This window comes from Leuciscus leuciscus (assembly GCF_965113295.1).
Source record: "Leuciscus leuciscus genome assembly, chromosome: 15".
Classification (NCBI taxonomy): domain Eukaryota; kingdom Metazoa; phylum Chordata; class Actinopteri; order Cypriniformes; family Leuciscidae; genus Leuciscus; species Leuciscus leuciscus.
In genome coordinates, this window is record NC_138739.1 from 23,124,775 (window position 1) to 23,149,247 (window position 24,473).

Below are 24,473 nucleotides of genomic sequence, written 5' to 3' on the forward strand. Positions count from 1 at the left end.
CAAAACATCTTAAAATGCACATATGTAGATCAGAGAAATAAAAAAATTCTCGAACCCCCCTGACTGAGTATGAGTGAGTATTAGACCCTAAACTAAAGTGTTAATTTTTTTTTTTTTTTTTTCATACCCTCATTGGGGGCTGAGCCACAGACATGACTGATTCATGTTCCATACTTGTCACACACATTTCAGTTCAGTTAGAACCAGATGCATATTTGTTGATATTTTGTGTTTTGAAAAAGTTTTTGATTCATTGTTTTGACTCCTAACCAATTTTCTACATTGAAAATTGTCTTTTTATCTGGGCTAGTAAAATTCATTTCGGGCTACCAAAATCTGAAGAGTGCCTGCCCGAAGGGCTACCAGCGATTTTGAAATTTTGCGAGCCCTGCACATCATCTAATCACTGATGAAGTATAATGCTAACACCATTGTAATTAGTCTGCAGATGTGCTTACCTTGACTATACGACTGAGCTGCGGCGTTTGACGACTTTTGCACCGAGTCTTTTGTCTGCAGAGAGCAAGAAACACACTTAGTTTATCATTTACAACAAACCGCTTAATCTGCCACTCCTCTGACCAAAGACAAAGCCTTTTGTTGTCTTTAAGAAGCTAAATTTGATCCAAACTAATACCAATATTTCATGTGAATGTATAAATGTGCATGAATCTTACCTTGCTTTTGCTGCTACACTCGGGCAGCAGGTTCTTGCAGCTCTTGTGGACGTTCACGGCGCAGTCTGTCGGCCCGAACAGAGAAGGCGGTAGAGAGAGAAACAGGTTAACACTTTCCTTATCAGAACCAACATGTAGGTTGTCCCGTAAACTGAAATTACATGGAAAGGGAGGGCTCGAAGAACTGGGGCGGATTGTAACGCTACGAGACTGGTATGTTTCGCAATACTGCTTTCATTTTGAAGGAACAGCAAAGAAATAATGCACTAAGAAATCTGGCAGATATTTAAAAGCATAATCAGATGTTTAATCAAATGTTTTGTTTTTCTCTGCACAGGTTTATTGGGGGTAAAGAGCTTTCAGAAGTGCTCATTATCCATTCAAAATTTCTGTCCTGTCCCTGCGGGCCATTTTCCACTTTTCACTCCACAAAGTGACTGATTCAATCCATTTAGCCACAAACCTAATTAGAAACACAACAAACTGAGAGTCTGATCAATGCCACCACCACAGGACATTACGGCAGAAAACACTGACATCTGATGAACTTCCACAGCATAATAAATCTAAATTTGTGGCTTCTAGTTCATTTCTATTGGCTTTGAGGATATTTAGGGGGCGTTTACACTAGAGGTCTTCACTGGTCCACTTGGATCCAAAAACCCAGGGTCCGAACCGAGAGGGTTCAGGTCCAAAACTTTGACTAGTGCCTCGGACACGGGTCGGATCTGATATTGGCAGCATCAGGTCTCGGGAAATTTAAAATAAATGTGTTTTTACCGAACGGACCTGAGAAGAATTATTATAAAATGTGCAAACTTTCCACTATACGTTTCAGGTGTTTAACAGGTATATTTATTATCTAAAACAAATAAATATGAAATAATTATGACAACGAGGTTATTATCCCCCTTCTTCTCTGTCAATACGCACTTTCAGGGCTTCAGACTAACATTTGAGAGCAGTAGCACCGGTGCCACTAAGTTCTACAGGTGGTGGCGCCAGCATCTGATATGGTAGCGCTGGGGATATTTTTTAATCATAAAGGAAATTCAATCATGAAATTACTATTGTTTTGCATTAATAAATGCAGTTACTAATAATATTACATGTCTGTTTATTGGAAATTTGACAGTAAAGCATTGAGCTTGAATTGAGATGCTGATCAAATTTACTTTTATTAACAACAGCAACGTGCAAAAGCCTCATTTTATAGGCACATTTTTAAAAATATTGTACTCTTATTAATTACAACTCTTATTGTACTCTTACCCATTGTTCTTCTATAGTATCACACTGAACTGACGACAGCTTCAGTGATTATAAAAGGAGCGCGCTTTACTTGCTTTGTGTAATTCAGTCGCAATTTGAAGAAAGAGTTTTTGGTTAAAAAATATATGAAAAATAATGAAAAATAATATTAAAAAGTGCTGTCAAATCGATTAACTGATTAATCACATCTAACATAAAAGTTTGTAAATATAAGTTTGTGTATTCAAAAAACATCTGTTCTCTATATCAGTTATCGGACACATAACAAATATGGCATAAATAATAATAATTATTACTTTTATTGTTATATTAAAATATTTATAATGTAAACATATTTATTGTAATAGTATAGTGATCAGGGTTATTGTTTTATAGCTAAACAATTAATAAAAATAAAACAGAAAAAAACTCAATCTTTTCTGCATATCAGCAATCGGACACAAACATTACCGGTAACAATTTGGTTAACATGAGCTAACATTAACAATACTTCTACATCATTTATTAAATGTTAATCTCAACATTTAGCCTACTAATTTACTTTTAAGCTCAAAATGACATTTTTTATTAAGTAACAAATTTTATTAAGAAACAAAATTGCTTTAAATAATATATTTACTCAATTTATTTGATACATATACATTAATTAAGTAAGGGATAATGTACATCCGCTCCACTTCGCGTCGGGATCATCATTACCCTGTCGGGGTTTATTCTGAGATAACAACCGGCTGGATGTACATTATCCCGCTTATCACACGGCTACTTGCCACATAAGTAAATAATTAGACACGAAATATTGATTATTTTATTAGGTCTTTAAACGCAAAGCTTCCGCGGAGAGAGCACATTTAAGAGATACAGTATACAGTCACTCCACTTATTACACAGCATTTTGCCACATACATAATTATGGAGATAAAAGATATTGATTTCAGATTAAACTGTTTTAAAATCGTACCTGTTTGTATCTTATAATCCAACAGTGTACAAAACAATAGTCACAAAATGGCAGCAGCTGCGTTTGTATGACACAAGCGAGTCCACGATATTAGATGGCATAATTAAAGGTATAGCGGAGGATGTTTTACTTCCTGGTGGGTAACCTATACTATTGGTCCTCCTAATTGTCAATCATTCTGGTGAATCAATCAAACTTTTCAAAAAGTGGAGAGGGCGGGTCTTATCTAAAATTTGGAAAGATCCTCCGCTATACCTTTAAATAACTGTATACAAAATATTGATTTGACGGAGTTTTAATATTATATTAGCTCACCAAATGCAAAACTTCCATGAAGAAAACTTCCATGTTCCTAGCAAGTGGTACGATTGACCAATCAGAATCAAGTATTCCACAGAGCCGCGTAATTACTAATGTTAACAAATGAGACCTTATTGTAAAGTGTTACCAAATTATCTGTATCATTTCTGCCATTAAAAGCAATATTTTTCTTCATGAGAAACATAAAAACAACCTATATTATAAAATATAGCTCAAATAATTGATCCAGACCAACATAAATTGCCAGAGGTTAAATTGCCACATAAATTACTATTTATTTGAGTAATTTAGCGGTTTAATTTAGCAAATCTGTTTAATTCTTTTAGCAATAAACGACTTATGTTTATGATCAGCATTAAGGAGGCTTTATTCAAAAACACATTCAGCTCAGCGTCGACATCAAGAGAGCATCTAATTACTTGAACACGGAACAGGAACTAGAACTCCACAAGGATCAATCATAATCCTGTTATCACATCACATGATCCGCTCGCTGGAATGTAAACGTGGGCCGAATGCAGACAGTGTTTTTAAGAGGAACCACACGTGGTTATTTAACTCACGCTCTGACAAAGACATAAAACGAGCTTGTGTGACAAAAGCGAGGTGAACCTGAGGCATGCGGAGGGGGAGAATCCCTGAACGGGGCGGCTACTGCCAAACGCAATTAAAGCATGTGACCGTGCAGAAAAACCCCAGAGAAACCAGCCTTAAGAAGGGCTACATGAGGACAGAAGGAACCGAAACATCATCACTCCTCCAAAAACAGACCAAAATGTGCTTAGAAAGGACAAGAATCAAAACCACAAGAATTCAACTGTCAAGAATACTGAAATATTTACTAATAAAATGCATATCTGTCACTGCACAAAAATAATCTGCTTCATATCAGTCATAAAAACCAACATTGGCTGATCTTTAGTCTTTAATAATAACTGTTTTCGGTTAATAAATAGACACTCAAAAATAATAAATAATATAATAAACATTTTTCCTCATGAAATATATATATATATATTTACAAACTTCCATGTTAGATGCGATTAATCGATATGACCGCATACAATTATCTAATAAATTCTTCAGCCAAACCCAGACCAAGCAAAGATTGCAAGACTGAATAATTCATAATTATAAGACAGGATGTAATATTCAACACACTGTCACATTAAAAAACTAATTTAATGTTAGATCCTAAATAATGATATGATCTTGTCTAACTATTTTAGATTACAAAAGCAAATCTGCATAAACAATGGCATAATAATAATAATTATAATAGAAATAATAAATTAAAATATTTACATTACATATGTCTATTGTTGTAATAATATAATAACTGAAATGATCAATAAAATTTCAACATTGGTCAAATTTTTGTTTTTAATAATTGCTTAATAAATAGAAACTAAAAAAATTATAATAATACCTAATGCCTAATTTAGTCTTTTTTATAGCAATATGATAAAAAGAAAATGTATAATAATAATTCATCCAAACTAAGACCAGTAAAAAAATCAAAGACTGATTTATAATGACACAGAATGTAATATTAAACACATTGTTACAAAAAATATATAATTTTATGTTAAACCAGAACCAAAATATATTAATAAAATGATATGATTGCAATTCACTTTTATTTTTTAAGTCATTATGTAAACCTATGTTTCTAACTTGTCAGACTTCTATAGAGGGTTGGTGGTGGAGGCAACCACTCAGAAAAAGCAACCACAGAAGACCCTAGCAACCACAGAACAACCATCCAGAAGACCCTAGCAACCACAGAACAACCATCCAGAAGACCCTAGCAACCAGAGAACAACCATCCAGAAGACTCTAGCAACCACAGAACAACCATCCAGAAGACCCTAGCAACCACAGAACAACTATCCAGAAGACCCTAGCAACCAGAGAACAACCATCCAGAAGACCCTAGCAACTCATTCTGGTGGGAACCTTACGTCATTTTTGATTAGTCAGGTCTTATATTGTAAACATGTTGTATCTTTATGCTGAACACAAAAACCTAATTGAATGAAATCATCCAAATGAACGAGTATGAACAAAAGCCGCCTGAATAAAACAAATAAAACGCATCTGTAAGCGTTTGAAGTCCTGCGTAACATTGCCCTGCTTGATTAGCCAATGAAACTAAACACAGCGGACAGCTGACCTCTCAGCAAACTTTCAACTGTTTTAACGCGACTGTCATTTAAAAAGTTTCAAAAGAGACACCTGTAGCTAAACAATCACCTGCGTGAAGTAAAAAACAGACGTTTGTAAAGAGTTTGAACGTGTTTTAGCTGCTGTGTGTTTATTAGCTCTGTTAGCAAACACCTGTTGCGCTGAACAAACTCACCGTTTATGACGCCGTCACGCGCGTTGCAATCGCATCACCTCAAACATCACTCAGGTTACTATGACAGCCACACAAAAACACAACGCATCACTTGGCAACCTAAAAAAAAAAGCAGCGCCAATCGCGACTGATGTATGTAGATTGACTGTCCCTGCACTGCGCCGCGCAGCATTATGGGACAGGAGGCGCATTCCACAGGCTGAGTCCCACATTTAAAGGGACAGGCGCGAGTTTCACTGAATGGAGTGGAAGTGTCTATGGGTCGATGAATAATGAATAATTCTACAATATATAGTTGTTTAGATATAAATATGAAAATGCTTTTATAAAATATATTTTACCATTTATATATTCTATATATAACTTCGTATTTCCATGGATGAGGTTTGTAATATATATATATATATATATATATATATATATATATATATATATATATATATATATATATATATATATAAAATATTCTATCCATCCAACCACTCATCCATCATTATATGATTCACCAAAAGATAAATATGGAAATATTGAAAAATACATAAACATAGAAATTGTGTGTGTATTTTAAATATACTGATACCAATAAATTTACTTTTGTACATTATTCTAATGTATTTTTCTAATGTCTTAATCAGCTTTGTTTATACAATAATTTTTTATTATCTGTTTAATCTTAATCTTTTTATTAGCTCTTAAGTTTTTCTAAGTTTAAGTTTTCTAAAATAAAAGTTTGTTTATATAATATATGTGTACACACACACACACACATATATAATATATGTATAAATATAGCAATATATATATACACACACACATATATTATATAAACACATACTTTTATTTTAGAATTGATTAATATCGATTAACCACATCCAGCAATTTAAAGAAGGCATAAATATATATATATATTTATATAGTGCAGTAATATAAATGTGCAGTAAATATCTTTTTAATTTATATCTACTTAATTTCCCATATTTCCATATTTCCTAAAACAAAAAAACAACAAAAAAATACTAGCCCTGATCTCCCATACTTACAAGATGAAGCCATCCATAATTTCATTTTATTAATCCATCTTTCTGAATCCATAATTTACAAATCCATCAAAAGTGATTTGTAGATGATGGCATATGATGCTGCATCAGTGGTTTAGTGTAATATTTCAGCGTCACACTAGTGATTACTTTATGTAATAAAGCTGTACTGGTGAACGGTCATGACTGGTTCAAATGAATTGAACACTGGACAGAGAGGGTCCTTCCTCTGAATCCTCAAGTCTGAGGAAATACATCAGCATGACTTGTTTAATAAGCAGTGCCATACAAAGAGTCATATGTAATATTTCCCAGTCACCACCAAATTACAAATTTTAAAGCTGGTACTGGGTGATTGTGCTTTTGTCACTCTGAATATAAACACATGAGTCACTCTTAGGACATCCACACTGGAGATGACAGTGGAGAATACATTTTATATAATAATGTGTGTGTGTGTGTGTGAATTTCATTTTATAAATAAATTTTATATACATAAACATTATGAAATATTAATATATTTTATTATACTGTATATTAACATTTTATTCAAGTAGTTTTAAGAAAATAAAAATAAAGATATCGATTTATGTACCCAAAAGTGTAAAAATATCTATTTTTAAAACGTTCTTATTTAATAGAATAAAATATGAGGGGATTTCCCATGCCGTTGAGGACTTTAAAGTGACGGACCGTAACAAACAAATAAGTTACAGCAACACTTTTGTTTCTCCTTTTCTGTAAGTCTTGCACCCTGCCAACATTGTCAAAGCATTACATATAAAAATAAGGTTTCCCAAAATAGGGAAACAAACAGGCAACAAATGAACTCATAGTTTCTAAATGAACATCATCTGGGACTTACTGAAACAACTTTACTTGTGACTTACTTAAGAAGACTTTAGTCATTATTAAACACCAACGCCTGCTGAAGTAATAACCCGGCATCTTACAGCTTAGTGATTCTTAAAGGGACAGATTACCTACAAAATTAAAATATGTTACTATTTACTACCCTCATGTCATTTAAAACCCATGCAACTTACTCTCTTGAGTGGGAGACAAAAGGAGAATTTCTGAAGAATATCCAGGCTGGTATTATCCATACAATGACAGTGAATGGGGACTGTGGCTGTCAAGCTCCAAAACAACAACAAAAATACCAGCAAAGTAGTCTGATTTTCTTAAATCTTGATCTGTTTCTCACACAATTATCATATGACTCCAAAAGACTTGTGATATAGTAATTTATGATACATTTATGGTTGTTTTGGAGCATTTCTAAAGAATATCCAGGCTGCTGTTTTCCACATAATGACAGTGAATGGGGACTGCAGCTGTCAAGCTGCAAAACAACAAAACAACACCTGCAAAGTAGTCTGATTTTCTTAAAACTTGATCTGTTCCTCACTTAACTTATCATATGACATCAAAAGACTTGTGATATAGTAATTTAGACTATGTTTATTACACATTTATGCTTGTTTTGGAGCTGGATAGCTCCAGTCCCCATCTGCTTTCATTGTAAGAAACAGTGCGGTGTGAATATCCAATAAAAAACAAATGAAATGAATTAAATGAAAGAATGAAAGACATAAAGTCACAGAGGTTTGGATCTACATGAGAGTTAATAAATAATGACCATTTTAATTGAGGGTGAAGTAACAAGAACTTCCTCTTTTAAACTCCCTCAGTCACTAGAAACCTGATGATATCAAACTAGTCCATCTGCACGCAAACCTGTAGTTTTCCGCAGCACAAAGCTGGTTGCAAAACAGCCGAAGCACAAGCAACGCTGCATCATGTGACTGAACGAGTCAGTAGGTCAAGCGTCTGCTGCTTTATCATTCCTTATGATCAAACGAAAACCCATGAAAGATGCAAAAGCCTCATCAAAATAAGAAGGGGTTTACTGTGACATGCGCTGTGGTGGGAGCAGAGCCGCGCGTGTCGCATGAGTAGCGGAGCAGATGCGCGTGTGTGCAGGTGTGTGTTTGTGTTACTCACTCAAACACTGCAGGCCATGCTTCCCCTGCAGGGTCTTGCTGCACAGTGAACATGTCGCCCAGCTGGAAAATGAGCCAGGCTCGAGCTGATGGCCGCTCACACTGCGGCGCCGCACTTTCTCACGCTGTCTCAGCTCTTTCTCTCTCTCCTTCTCTCTCTCTCTGCTTTTCTCTTTGTGCTGCTCTTTCTCTCGAGTCTTACCCTGAAAACAGAGAAATCAGGAAATGTGTAGTGTTATCTTCTGACAGTAAAAAAAAAGAAAGAAAAGTTTTTGTCTATAACGTGTCCAGGTCATATTTCACAACACATAAATATAACCTTTAAATATCTAAATCTATTATGTCTACATATATATCTACATATCATATATTTATAGCTACATTTTTATGACTTAAAAGTGTGTGAATCTAGAGAAATAACAGACAGACAGACAGACAGACAGACAGATAGACAGACAGATAGACATAGATAGATAGATAGATAGATAGATAGATAGATAGATAGATAGATAGATAGATAGATAGATAGATAGATAGATAGATAGATAGATAGATAGATAGATAGATAGATAGATAGATCTAATCTTGTGTTTTATTAAAAAAAGATAATATACAATTGGCACATTGTCTGGTTTAAAGAACAGGTTAAAACTTCCCCTTAGTCAGCATGAGCAAGTTTTATATCATTCTACAGTACATTCAAGTAAAGGAGGAAGTTGCAAGGACACAGAAGGTGCAGTAAAGTTGTGCAGAAATGAACATGATTGTATCCCACGGCAGAAACACAGTCTGAGCATGAGTAATGTCAGCGTGTGTTTGATTACTTTGTCTTTGTTGAAGGATCCAGTCATGCGGTTTCTCAGTGAGCTCAGAGTCCGCTTGACTTTGGTGCCTTTTTCCAGACGCTCTGGTATTTCCTCCTCTTCCTCTTCATTTCTACAGAAACACACACCAAACCCAAATAAAATGTAAGAAAACAAGAGTATATGCAGTACAAAATAGGTCAAAGAAGGTCAAATACTTACCCAATGGCGAGAAACTCGTACCACGTGACACTCCCTGTCACCACTTTTCTTTCTACGCTTGAATTTCTGCGTTTAGCTCTGAGGAAAAATCCAGGATTAAATTAATTCAGTATTCAAGACTCTCTATTGGTAACATATGTATGCTTACTACAAGAAAACGTTATGTTCGAAATGGCATACTACCATACTAGTCCAACTAATTTTGCAGTATGCAGTATATGCATAACCTACAACTTTGCCAAATTGTACAGTATACAACAAACTCAACCGTCCACATTTCCAAACTGCAATTTTACTGTCTATACTGTAAAAAAATTATGATCAATAAGTTATGATAACATATTTTTACATTGCTTTAACTCATCAAAATAAGTTAAGCAATTTTCAACTTTTTTGTTATACGAAATTAAACTCATTAAACTCAAAAGTCAGTTTAATTGAATTTAAGTTGAAGTGACTTAAAAATCCAAGTTGATTGTACTTAAAAATTTAAGGCAGCAACTTTTTTTTTTTTTTTTTAACAGTGTACTTGACTTATTTGATTGTACAACCAAAAACATTTTTGTACAACAATTTAACAAAGTTTGAATAATTTTTTGGAAAAAACAATTACCGAATTATACACATAACATTTGAGGTCATGTGACAATGTGCATACTACATACATATAATGTAGTATACAGTAGTACAGTATGCAGTAAGCAGTATGCTAGTATATACATCATTTTTATGTTCGTAATAGTATACTACCATACATTTTTTTTTCAAATGCACATTTTTGCATCTCACAATGCAACATGCTTGAAAAGCTTTGGACTGCCAGTACACACAATGTAGCACACATACTTTTTAAATGGTTTCTTATGCTCTTTTAGAAAAAAAAACGTAATTAGTATACAGAAGTATGGAGTGTGTACATCGCAGTATGCAGTACGCTAGTTTTCCATTCCGAACACAGCCTCTTGCTAGCCTGCTGTTAGAAGCGTCAGTTACTGTGCAAATGTTTCATGACCCTGTTAAAAGCACGCTCTGGTTTCTCATGTAGGTTTTTGAGATAAAACAAGGAGGTCTCAACCAGGAAAAGCCTTACCCAGGTTTAAAAATACAGCAAGAGTAGTAAGCACAGAAGATAAAATACGTCATACACATGCAAACGTACACAACATTTTCAAGACAGACGAGTGACAAACAATACTTTCTAATTTGGGCCTGAAAACCAAACGTGGGCCAGTGGCACTCATGTTAATGTTGTTAGTTTGTAGGAGGGTACGACAGGCTCCTTCACACTGTTTACTTACCCATGATACTGCTTAAGCTCCTGTAGAACTTTCTGTACCATCAGCCTGAGACAAACAAGACACCGAGGCTAAGTATGTGTGGCAGTGGGAGGGCACACGGCGGGCCGCTGTCCAAATAAAACCATCAGCACAAAATCTACTGCCTAGCTCACACATGCAGGGGCAGACTACATCACCGGTGGGCTAGAGTCAAATCTCCCACAGCTTTCCTTAAGCATAACTGAAAAATGCCCCAAAAAGTTGCAAAAATTGCAACGATGTAGTTTTTTTTTCTTTACTTTCATGTCTATTAGCTTCGATGCTAATCTATATGCTAGTGTGCTCCTAAAAGCTGATATTCATTCAATGATCTTTATATAACCTTCTAGGGTCATAGGGCTGGAGCCTATCCCAGTTTTTAGGCCAGAGGCACGGGAAAGCACCCTGAACCGATGGTAAGTCTATCGCAGGGCTCTCACACATTCACACATCTACAGGCAATTTTGACTCTCCAATTCACCTCACCTGCATGTCTTTGGACTATGGAGGAAACCGGAGGACCCGGAGGAAACTCATTCTGAATCATTCTAAAGGAGGTCGCACACCGGACGAGAAGCACAGCGCCTCGTTTAGGACAACTCAAGGTATCGCACAGGATTTTGGATTTTGAACAACGTCCTGAGAATGGCGCCGCCGGTGTGTGTACACTCATAGAGAATAATGTGTTCGAATTTTAAAGACGTGGCGCTGCGCGACACGGCGCTTCTCGTCCGGTGTGCGACCCCCTTAACTCATTCTGACTCATTCTGCAAGGCAGGGCTCAGCCGGGGCCAAAACCGGGGACCTTTTTGCCATGAGGCAAAAGCGCTAACCACTGAGCCACTGTGCTTCACTGACTCAAAATAATCGTGTGGTAGCAACTATGGTGCTCTTCAGCAAAACATAAATGTGGAAACTTACACATGACTTCGTCCCACCACAGGATGCAGCCCCTCTTCCGACTCCTGCTCTTCTGGAATTCCAAACCAACACAAAGTCAGGACTATGTATACTATGAAAAATAAAGGTTCTTTAATGGCTCTTTACAAAACCTCAGGTTCAGTTTTCTAAGTAACAACAATATATGGCTGTATAGGGCTCTTGAGTTTCTATATGGTTCCCTGAAGGCTCAAAAAGATCTGTTACATTACAGGTTCTTCAGATTAGTGTTTCAGTATCTCGGTTCTTGAAAGCACCATAACATGGTTTATCTGTAGAACAACAGAATAAAGAAGCTATTTGTGGAAGATGGTAAAATGGTACATAATACTGTTTTGATCCTAGAATTCCCCCTGACAGAATTAACATTGCATGTATCTGATTGCTTCAAAGCTAGAGCCCACGAGAACCTGATTCTTTCAGATTGGATTTGCCTGCCTAATTGTTGAATCATTTTACTAACCTCTGGCCTCTCTGGCAGTCTGCTTGGAAGTCTCCAGTATGCGGGAGACTCTGTCAGCTTGTACTTTTTCATCAGTCGCGAGAATTTCAGATCGGGAATACACTGTCCTTGCTGGTGAGGGCGGCTGCAGTCATGGTCAAAAACAAACAGTGGGAAAACATTATCAATAAGAGTTATGGCAGGAGTAGCCAACCCAGCTCCTGGAGGACTGCCTTTCTGCAGAATTCAGTTCCTAGCCTGATCCAACACTCCTGCCTGTTATTTTCAAGTAATCTTGAACACCTTGATTGGCTACAGTAGTTCAGGTGCGTTTGATTAGGGTTGATGTTAAACTCTGCAGATTAGTAGCCCTCCAGGAGCAGGAGTACGGTTTATAGAGTTATGTGAATGTCTTGCTCTGTTCATACTAAGACACAGATTTCAGTAGGGACAGTTACTGTTATTTGGGGGCTTTCACTTTCCACAGCACCGGTCGTTTCTTCCACTGAGCTTTCGGAGAAGGAGGAAGATGGTAAATGGGAACTTTTGTCCAAACACTGGTCCTCTCTTTCCCCATCGCTGTCAATGTCGGTGGTGTCTAAACTGAATCTACATACATAAAACAGAGTTTTCATACATGTATACAACAGTGTCACTATGTCACTTAGCAAACAGAAGACATGTACTTCTCAGACATTTGCAGGAAATAACATCGCATTTGGCTCTGGAAATTACATTAAGACATTGGGACCAGTGAAAAAGTGTTTCTTACCTTCTGCCCAGGTCAATTGGCGACACTGGCACTTCCCAGCTGTGTCTACGTGACGTGGACATTGATCTAACCAATGTAGGAAAGTTATCTGTGTCCGAGTCCTCATCTTGCCCGGATTCCGGATAATTCTGGAACTCTGAAGATCTGATAGCAACCAAGCGATCCATGGCTTCCCTTCCAGCAAAATTCAGAGAGTGGTCTATCTGGACAAGTTGGTGAGTGTGGAACTCTGTGAAATCCTGCCGTGATCCACTCTCTGTTGTGGACACCAGAGGTATCAAAGGGGTAAGACCCTTGTCAGAAACAGGTGCAGTTAAGACAGGAAGTCGCACGTCTGGTTCATCAGTGGATCCGAGCTGCAAGTCTCTGTAATATTCAGAATCTCTCAGAGAAGAGCAGAGCTCTAAAAGGTCCTCTTCACTGCTGCACTCGTCGCTCTCAGTCAAGAAGTTCCTCTGAAAATGGGAAACCCCAACAAGGTTAAGTCTAAGTGAGTCTCCTGCTAGTGTCATTCATGGACTGAAAGTGGAAGCAGTCAGCTGAACTTCTTGTGTAATGAAAAAAGCACAGGCAACTATAGCCAGCCACATTTATCCAATACTGTTACAAGGATAATCCCCATGGAGGAACCAAGGTATTGATCTACACTACTCTTTTAACTTCAATTTCAGTCTGTTCCTCTCAGAAATCTATTCAGAAATCTTATACGTAGTGCACTAATCATATAGACTATTTTTGGTGAACCTGATTTTGCTGGGTCAACATCCTTGATGATCTTGGAACAACATTCCTGGCAACCAATCAGTTTGAGGATTTAGGGCTAATGATGTAGTTAAGTTTAAGACTGGGTTAGGGGCTGATGCATCATTCTCATCAACCAATAATTTCCCCTAGTTTAATGGTTAGGTTATGTTTAGGGTCTTACCTTGTCCTCAGGAGAACTGCTGAAGAAGACATCTTCTGGGATGGAAGCCGGGGACAAAGAAGAGGAGGAACTGGGTGCTGAGACCGGGGCATGAATTTGAGTGCATGGTTTGCAGTCTGAAGCTGAAACACATACAGTTCCACCATGAATTTTGCTAGGAATATTATCCACAACTGTGAGAACTCTTGTTCTTGTGTTGCTTTTAATGAGGTGCCTTATCAAACATATTGTTGCTGTCACTTTCTGTGGACCAGACAAAACTAATTAAGAGTGGTGTGAGATTCTGGATGTCTAATTACATCATATCTCTGGTTTATTTGTGAGGATTGTGACAGAGTAATAATAGAGATATGGTTCTGGATAGCCAGTATGACGGCACACCCTAAATAAAAACCTTCTAACTTCAAGCAGCTACTGTCAGAACTTATCAGTGGCTTCCATTAACTCTAGCATATTACATAAACACACAGCTGGAGTTAGTAGAACCTGGAAGCATTTCCCAGTAAACAGAAGATCTTAATCTGATGTGAAATGGAAGCACTAGTTTACAGAGGCAAAACTCTGTGTTGTGTTTGATAGCAGGTATATAATAGCTGAGAGCCTGATGTCATAGGAGAACCTATGGTTCTTCAAGAAGCCATCTAAATACTTATGCTTCCAAAGAACCAAGAAATGCATGACTTTTCCTTTACTTGGAACCAATTCGCCGACCTGAGGAACATATGAATTTGAAAATGAACTTGCTTATTTTCCAAAATAGCCATATAACCAACTGTAGAACCCCAAATACCCTGTATTTTCGAATATAGACACAACGTTCACCATCTTTTGAGATTTGAAAAGATTTGGGATCACCATCATTGGAGATTTGCTCAATTTTCCTTCAACTCTTAAGAACTTATCTTGGAGTAAAATTAAGGCTCATCAGAACTGTGGCTTTGCTGAAGTGACCTTTCTCAGATATATATCAGAGTACCTGTTGATTTGATAACGACAATAATATGGACTATGACAAAACCCAGACACCAAAGTCCAAAGCAAAACCTTACTCCTTCACCGACCGCATGTCCTTAAACGATGGATGAATGAAGCCTACAGTACTTTCTGGCGTAAATCATCTCGGCCCTAGACGAATGACAGAGTCTGAGTGCGGTGAGGTGGTTTGTATCTGAATCAGACACGTGATATGTAAACTATAAGAGCACCATGATGCTTGTCATGTTCAAATATCCTTTTATGGCTGCCCCCTTCTTACCATATGCTCCAACATGAATACTTAAAGGGGCCTCCCAGCTTTTACAAGGGTTACTGTAGGTCTACCGCAGAAAACTTCTGTTTTTCACACACTCCAATGTCTGTGCACAACACTAACATGCAAAATTGTATTTTGGTCTAAATAAAATCAAAATAGCTCACCCATGCCATGTACCTGAGTAGCCGAATCCGTGGAGGAAGCTAAATGTTTGCCAATAGCAATTTGCAGAATTATGTTATGTGAGTCTTGAGCTTTTCCAAGAGGATTACGGGGGCAACCCCAAAGCTGTAAAGCAATGCAGAGCTCCATGAAGTTACCCTCTCTAAAAATTCACACAATATTTTGAGCTTCATTAACAGATGCTTTCCATCAAAAGCAACTTGAGTGCACTACTTTGAACTGGTGTGAATTCTGTTAGAACTTCTTCTGTTTTTTTAGTCTGTCCGACTGTCTAACTATCTATATAGACAGACAAAAAGATAGAGAAGCTCAATGTTTTGGAGCAAATGTGCTAATGGCTAACAGCTAAAAGCATGTTTTTTTTTCTTTCTTTCTTTTTTTTCTGTCGTTTTTTCTTGTATCTTTGTCAAAATTTAAACTTACATCACTTAATGAGCTCTATGGCTCAGAGTATTATGCACTATCCAGGCTTGTGTTATATTTGAATAGTTTTGGAGTCCAGTGATTTCCAGTTATAGCTCTAAATGACTGTAATAACACAATCCCACACAATCGTCAAGGGTGTGAAATGTGGTTTTGTCTGTGCTAATACACAGTCAGATGATGAGAGCTGCATGCAAGAACGCATCTCGTTTGCAGTGTGACCGGTCCTCTTGAGCGGCAGTGGTCTGACAGACCACAAACTCGTGTACCATCACATCAGTGACATACTCAACCACATTCAAACAAAGCAACTCTCAACTATTTATAGTTTAAGGATGAAACAACGACCACACCACTGCTCTAGATACACATGGCTGATTTTGTTCACTTCAAAAAGCCAACATAAAACAATATACCACAGTTCAAAATAAGCATTTAGTTTATATATTTATATAAGTAGGTACTACCATGTTTTTTGGGGGGTCAGAAATAGCAAAGAAAGAGTGGAAAAGAAAGATGCCAGAGATCCAGAAAGACAAAATCATCCTCTCTACCTCTTTTGAAGGACCATCGTTTCATCCATGAGAATGAAGGCCAGGAGTTGTGGAGAGGTTGATCTGCCATGTGGACGGTGCGGGTCTCTCGCAGAGGAGTTAGTGAGCGAGATATCAGGAAAACTAGAGTCCCACAGCAGGATCAGAGGAGAGAACTGCCAGGGATTAACTAACATATGATTTAAAGTCAAGAGGCACGGCAGCGGGGGCTCACAGCCAGAGAGTGGGAGGGATGAAAGAGAGAAAGGAAGCATCGCTGGATCTGAACAGGAGGGAATTAATTTTAACGGCACAAAAAATGCTGCCATGGTACATTGATGGTATCAGGTGGTAAATACCATGCTATTGTCCCTTCAAAGATTATTTGGATACTTAAATCACACTTATTTCATATTTATAGTTTTGTTTTGCAAACATTCATCTTTTGTGCTGACATCATCAAGGCCAGTTCTTTTTAGACCCCTCCCCTTCAATATCCTGCCATATAGAGACACTTTTCACCATCCAATCAATTCCTGGAGGATGAAGTCCTTCCCAATATAATTTCTTCTTTTAGATAACCTTGTTTTAATCCGAAATATCACAGATTATGGCAGTAAAATGTAATTTTTTAAATTTTAAGTGTGGCCTAAATGCCCAAATCTGTTTGGGGCTAATGTATATACCACGGTATTGTGTAAATGGTATATTCATACATCATTGTATTTCTATCAAAAATATACAAGTAAAGAAATACAAATACCAAAAGTACTATGGTAATACCATCGTATTCTTTGAAGTACCATGGAGTACCATATAAAAATCATGGTACAAAAATGAATTTCAAAGTCTGATACCATCACACACACCACCCCCAAAAAACACAGTACTACCATGGTAATTTCTTTTTTGCAAAATGGACGGAAATGAAATGTTCAACTGTGTGTGATCTGGTGTACAAGACTGAAAGTGGAAAACACAATCCGTGATGCACCAAAAAGCATTATGATGGTTGCTCTTGAAAAATGACCTTTCTTTTCAACAAACATCTAGCATGAGTTCCTACACTTTGTCATGCAGTTGCACCACATTGATCTGCACTATACCACAGCATTTCTGCTTAGACAGTTCCTTAAATGAAACCGATGAAGCAATAATGGCAGAAAGCACCAGTGAAATCCATCAAGTTAAGATAATGTTGAGTTCTTGTAGGTCAAAATATCCAAACTACGTTCAAAACGTAGTTTAACTCGAGGTTAAACCCATTAGCTAAAGGTTGCATGATAGCATCTCAGCTTATCTGGAGCCGAATAAGATAATGAATTACCAGGCACAGATTCAGTTTAAAATTAGCACTTCTTGTGTATAAACTAAAAAACTAAATGTTTTTATGTACTCACCCCAATCCAAAGAGATAAAAAGCAATCCACAACTAGCAAAACGTCCTCTTCTGAGGCTCACACAATCGACTTTCTGCCAGCTGAAACGTCTGAAAAGAGCAGAGAGGCTGCGTTAACCACAGCCTAAAACACACAATACTGCTACAACTTCCTCTTCACACTGACATCTAGCACAGGCACATGGCCTTTACATGAACACCCATACGGGGCCCTTATATTCGGACGTGATACCATCAAAACGTGTTGATGAGGGACGTCAGAATTCAAACTGTACAAAACCAATGTTTTTTTGCATGTACATGTGATGATGTGATAGTTGCAACATTCTCACACGAATGAGTGCAGGGTTTGGAAAAGATAAGCGGAACTCAAACACTGGTGGTTAACGTGGTAAACAAACCCCTTTCCGAAGAGTTTGTTTTGCTTATACTAGCAGCTCTTCACACTTTACTGACTACTGACTTTCCTGCTTTATAATTGCAGTACTTCTCTTTTGACGAACCAATTTAGAGAGGTTTTTAAATAACACCACTGAGCTTTTTATGGTTTTTAATCGAGTATCATGTAAATATCATGGTATGGCAACCATTCAGTACTATAGTATAAGTGTTTGAAAACTATATAAATAAAAACTAGTAAAATGACAAAACCTTCTTCAACTTTGGACACTGTGTTGGACAATAAACTCTAAAACAGTGTTGTTATAATTAAAGGGGTGGTTGATTATGATTTCACTTTTGTAACTTTAGTCAGTGTGTAATGTTGCTGTTTGAGCAAAAACAACATCTGCAAAGTTACAACGCTCAAAGTTCAAAGCAAAGGGAGATATTTCCATTTAAAGAAATTGCTTTTTAAGGACTACAACAAAGTAGGGACTACACGACATTCCTCCCGTGTTAGTGACATCACTAACCCTACAATTTGCATAAACCCCGCCCCCGGGAATGCCCTTTTTAGATTATCATGACAGAATATGCTAATCAATGACTAGAAGATAACTACACATAAACTATCTAAAACATCAACTAACCATTCAGAAATGTCCTGTTGCATTCTACATGTCACTTCTTCTTGAGTCTCCATCATTGTCTGACTCCGGTTTGAACATAAAAAGCTCAACGTTTTTGAAATTTTCAGTGCATGTCTGTGTGAGGTAAAAGAACAGAGCTCTTGATGCTCCGCCCACTGTGCCGGGAGCAGCAGCTCATTTGCATTAAAGGGACAGACACAAAAACGGTGCGTTATTGCTCACCATCAAAAAGTGACAACTTTAACATGCTATATGATATATATCTCCTTTTCCCTTTCTCTTCCCTCTACTTACCTTATTGTTCACCTTAATCAACATGTGCTTTCAATACATTCCTGTTATCTCTCGGCACCGTCCTTTCATCACGCGCAATAGGCAGCGCAATACTGCCAATCTGCGTCCCATCCCCACATCCTCACATACTCCTCTCTCTCTTTCCGTGGGTCTATGGAATTGTCAGTCAGCAGTCAATAAAGCTGACTTCATTCCAGCCTTTGCATCTCATTCTACTCTTAGTATCTTGGGGCTGACTGAGACCTGGATTCGTCCAGAAGACTCATCAACCCCTGCTGCTCTCTCTAGCAATTTCTCCTTCTCCCACTCCCCTCGCCAGTCTGGGAGAGGTGGGGGTACAGGGCTTCTCGTTTCTAACAATTGCAAATACTCCACGCTCTCTTCTCTATGCAACAACAACTCATTTGAATATCATGCTATTACACTTACAACCCCCATTAAAATCCATATTGTAGTCATTTATCGCCCCCCAGGTCAGCTGGGTAACTTTGTAGATGAGCTGGATGTGCTGCTGTCCACTTTCCCTGAGGACGGCACCCCACTTCTAGTCTTCGGTGACTTCAACATTCATCTCGAAAAGCCACATGCAACAGACTTCACCTCTCTCCTAGCCTCTTTCGATCTCAAACGACTCATCACCACAGCTACTCACAAATCAGGCAACCAACTGGACCTGGTTTACACACGCAACTGCACCACAGAAAACATCCTGGTGACACCTCTCCACGTTTCAGATCATTTCCTCATTACTTTCAGTCTACAACTCTCTACCCCTGCACCCCCACCCCCACCACCAGTCACTTTCAGACGAAACCTGCGCTCACTTTCCCCCTCCCATCTCTCCTCTGCCGTGTCATCCTCTCTTCCCCCACCCTCACAATTCTCATCTCTGGATGTGAATACCGCAACGGACACCTTATGCTCCACTCTAATCTCTTCTCTAGACATTATCTGCCCTCTCTCCTCCAGGCCAGCACGCACTACTCCCTCTAACCCCTGGTTATCTGAGGTTCTTCGGGAACACCGGACCAAACTCAGGGCAGCGGAGAGGAAATGGCACAAATCAAAAGACGCATCTGACCTGAGTATGTATCAATCTCTCCTCTCCTCCTTTTCTGTTGATGTTCATGCTGCAAAATCTTCATACTTCCACAACAAGATCAACAGCTCCTCCAACACACGATTACTCTTCAAGACATTCAACTCTCTCCTCTGTCCACCTCCACCACCTCCCGCCTCCTCCTTAACTGCTGACGATTTTGCGACCTTCTTCACCAACAAAACAACAGCTATCAGCAGTCAGTTCTCAGCTCCACACACACAGGAACCCAGACCGACCCCTTCCACAGCCAATACCCCTCTGTCCTCCTTTTCTTCGCTAACCGAGGAAGAAGTATCTACACTTCTCCTCTCCAGTCACCCTACCACCTGCACGCTTGACCCCATCCCCTCACACCTTCTACAAGCCATCTCTCCCACACTTCTACCATCACTCACACACATCATCAACTCATCCCTCCACACTGGCACCTTCCCTACAGCATTCAAGCAGGCTCGGGTTACTCCACTGCTCAAAAAACCAACGCTAAACACATCATTGGTAGAGAATTACAGACCTATCTCTCTCCTACCATTCATTGCGAAGACACTTGAAAGAGCTGTCTTCAACCAACTAACATCCTTCTTGTCTCTAAACAACCAGCTGGATGTCAACCAATCTGGCTTCAAGAAAGGACATTCAACTGAGACTGCATTACTGTCAGTCACAGAAGCCCTACGGATCGCAAAAGCTGCTTCCAAATCTTCAGTCCTCATTCTCCTGGATCTGTCTGCTGCCTTCGACACGGTGAATCATCAGATCCTTCTGTCCACCCTCTCATCACTGGGCATCACAGGAACTTCACTCCACTGGTTTGAGTCCTATCTCACAGGTAGGTCCTTCAAGGTCGCATGGAGAGGCGAGGTATCCAGAGCACATCAGCTGACCACAGGGGTTCCCCAGGGTTCAGTTCTTGGTCCCCTCCTCTTCTCCATCTACACCACATCACTGGGACACATCATACAGGCACACGGTTTTTCCTACCACTGCTATGCTGATGACACACAGCTCTTCCTCTCCTTTCAACCAGATGATCCCACAGTAGCTGCACGGGTCTCAAGCTGTCTGGCGGACATCTCCACATGGATGAAGGAACACCACCTGCAGCTCAACCTGGCAAAGACTGAGCTTCTCGTCCTCCCTGCCAATCCGTCTCTACAGCACGACTTCACCATCCAGCTAGAGTCATCATTAATCACCCCATCAAGATCGGTCAGAAATCTTGGAGTAACGTTTGATGACCAGCTGACCTTCACAGATCACATTTCAAAGACAGCTCGATCATGCAGGTTTGCACTGCACAACATCAGGAAGATCAGGCCTTTCCTAACTGAGCATGCAACACAACTTATCGTCCAGGCCCTGGTCATCTCTAGGCTTGACTACTGCAATGCCCTTCTGGCTGGACTCCCAGCATGTGCGACCAAACCCCTACAGATGATCCAGAATGCTGCAGCTCGTCTTGTCTTCAACGAGCCCAAGAGGGCCCACGTCACTCCTCTGTTCATCTCTCTGCACTGGCTACCTCTAGCTGCTCGCATCAAGTTCAAGGCTCTGACGCTTGCTTACAGAACTATCACAGGCTCAGCTCCCTCCTACTTTCACTCACTCCTACGAGTCTACATCCCTACCAGACACCTACGATCGGTCAACGAGCGACGTCTCGTGGTTCCATCACAGAAAGCCACAAAATCACTTTCCAGAACATTCTCATTTACAGTTCCATGCTGGTGGAACGCTCTCCCCACCCTCATCCGGAATGCAGAATCCCTGACAACATTCAAAAAACAGCTGAAAACCAATCTCTTCCGTGAGCACTTAACCTTATAAAAAAAAAAAAAAAAAAAAAATAAATAAATAAAAAAAAAATCCTTTCCCTTTGAAACATCACTTATCAGGCTTATGCTACTCTGAATAATACCAGAACTTCGTATTTTGAGCACTTCCTGCGTTGTTGTTGCTTTTGCCTCTTTATGATGACTCGCTGAACTTAGTCCTAATTTGTAAGTCGCTTTGGATAAGGGCGTCTGCTAAATGACTAAATGTAAATGTAAATGTAAATATGAAAATATCTGTTGGGTATTTTGAGCTAAAACTTCACATGCAGACTCTGGGGACATCAGAGACTTATTTTACATCTTGTGAAAAGGGTATTATACCACCCCTTTAACTCAAATTCAAGATAGTTTTCGGTAATGGTAGTAAAGCTGAAATAAATAATACAAATGTAAATAATGAGGAAAAACCTAAACTTAAACAGAATTTTCAAATGTTGTCTAGCCAACTAAGTAACAAGGTAACTATCTAAGTATAACTAACTAACTAACTTTAAGCTGAATTACAAAAATTTCAAAAACTTCTCTTAAAATCAATTACAGCTGTATAAAAATACTTTAAAAAAAACTGATAAAAAGACTAAATCAAATAAAATTATGAAAATGAAAAGACTTTTTACTCTCTCACTAGATGTTTAATTCATAACACTTTACAATAAAGTTAACGCTAGTTAACAACATTAGTTAACATGAAACTATGAAAAACAACAATGAGAAAATACTTCTAAAAAAGTTGTATTTATTTAACCTTTAATAAATACTGTAACAAATGTTGTTGTTTTTTTGCCGGTGTTGTGCCGAATTTTGACCCCCGCCAAATTATTACCCCCCTAGTATTGGTAGGTTTAGGATTAGTTGTGGGGGAGGGGTTAGGATTAGGGGTGGGGTTAGGATTAGGCAATCAGGTACTGACTTCAACGAGGGGGGTAATAATTTGGCAGGGGGTCGAAATTCGGCACAACACCGGTTATTGGGCTGTTGAATGCTTGAATCTGATTGGTTGATGAATGTTCTAAGGTGTGCAGTTATTTAAAGGTAAACGCACGGCTAAAGTAGTTCCAGGCAGATCGTGACCGCATTACAGTTCCATATCACTTCGCCAAATTATTTCATTATTCCTTACAACTGACAACAACAGCAAAATAACCAAAATCCACAACAACACTGACCAAGCAACTAAATATAGTAAACAATAGTATAAAAACAACAAATAATTTCCATGTTTTTAACTAAAAGAATCACGTTTTATTTTTTACGGAAAGCTCATACTCTCTTTCTACAGCTCTCGCTCCCACTCAAATACACACACACACACACACACACACACACACACACACACACAGTAGGCCTACGGACACACACTCGCACAGACACGTGTTGCTCTGACGATTTTATCTGTGAAATAGTTTAGCAACTTAAAAGCTACATGACATTTTTCACTAGCGAGGTAATAAAAACAGTTTCGATTTTAGTAATAATTGCAGTTTCGCTATTAGTAGAGACGCTGCTGCCGAACACTGTTGAGACGCACAGACTCAGTAATTCATACACGCTTAATCTCTCTCTCTTTCTCTCTCTCTCTCTCTCTAATAACTGCATTAGTCTGCTATCAATGACTCAAGTCTCCTTTATTAGCTCTAAAATGAAGTTTTGGAATAAGCAACAGAGGCTTGTGATGAGATGCGTAACAAATTAGTCCCACACACAAGAGCATTTTAAGAACAAAAACCTGAAAATGTCTTGAAATACAACATCTAAACAATGTCTTGAGGTGTGGTAACTGTAGTATAAGTGGAATAATTGAATTATACGAAAATAATGCCACTATCTGCTTCTTTGTCTTTCTAATGCTCATTTTATAGGCTTTATGTATGCAAAATACTAATAATAGTGTTTCCAATACACACTTTTCTGTGTAATTAAACAAAATTAAAGCTTGATTGGAAATGACAATCAAAATATTGTCCACAAGTGATATTTACCTTGATTTTTTCTTCTTCACACATATCATATTTAACCTCAAATGCTGTCTTCAGTGGCCACCCAAAAAACTTTACTGGGGAAAAATGTTTGGTTATGCTAGAAAATTATGCCAAAATTTAGGAGCTTTGAGTCATATTTTTTATTTTAAAAGACATCGTAATTTGCATAATATTTGTTACAATGGATTTTCATTGTTTAAGATTGAAAGTCTTGGAGAAGGATAAAATAATACAATCTATTCATTAAAGAAAACTTCCCAAAGTTTTATTAATGTGAAACGCTTACATCCGTTTTAACTGAAACTAAACCCACGTGACATAAAATGTGCCAGAAGTTCCAGAAACATCCCATATCAAAGTACCATCCGATACGGTACCACTGTATCT

At 38.3% G+C, this 24,473-nt stretch overlaps 1 protein-coding gene across 2 annotated transcripts in view; it reads right to left on the bottom strand.

Annotated features, from left to right (window-relative positions):
- arhgef18b (rho/rac guanine nucleotide exchange factor (GEF) 18b) overlaps window positions 1-17,866 on the bottom strand; it is a 41,000-nt gene extending 23,134 nt beyond the window's left edge. The window contains exons 1-12 of one of the 2 annotated variants that reach the window (XM_082139651.1): window positions 17,847-17,866; window positions 14,056-14,177; window positions 13,131-13,585; window positions 12,817-12,967; window positions 12,380-12,503; window positions 11,899-11,950; window positions 10,960-11,004; window positions 9,662-9,739; window positions 9,461-9,572; window positions 8,638-8,839; window positions 678-742; window positions 459-513 (exon numbers count right to left, since the gene is read on the bottom strand). In XM_082139651.1, coding sequence (XP_081995777.1) covers window positions 459-513; window positions 678-742; window positions 8,638-8,839; window positions 9,461-9,572; window positions 9,662-9,739; window positions 10,960-11,004; window positions 11,899-11,950; window positions 12,380-12,503; window positions 12,817-12,967; window positions 13,131-13,297 — 1,051 coding nt within the window. In that variant the 5' untranslated portion in view covers window positions 13,298-13,585; window positions 14,056-14,177; window positions 17,847-17,866. Of the gene's footprint in view, window positions 1-458; window positions 514-677; window positions 743-8,637; window positions 8,840-9,460; window positions 9,573-9,661; window positions 9,740-10,959; window positions 11,005-11,898; window positions 11,951-12,379; window positions 12,504-12,816; window positions 12,968-13,130; window positions 13,586-14,055; window positions 14,178-17,846 lie in introns of those variants that run through there. The other variant, XM_082139650.1, reaches the window with a different exon arrangement.
- Between the last annotated feature and the right edge of the window lie 6,607 nt (window positions 17,867-24,473).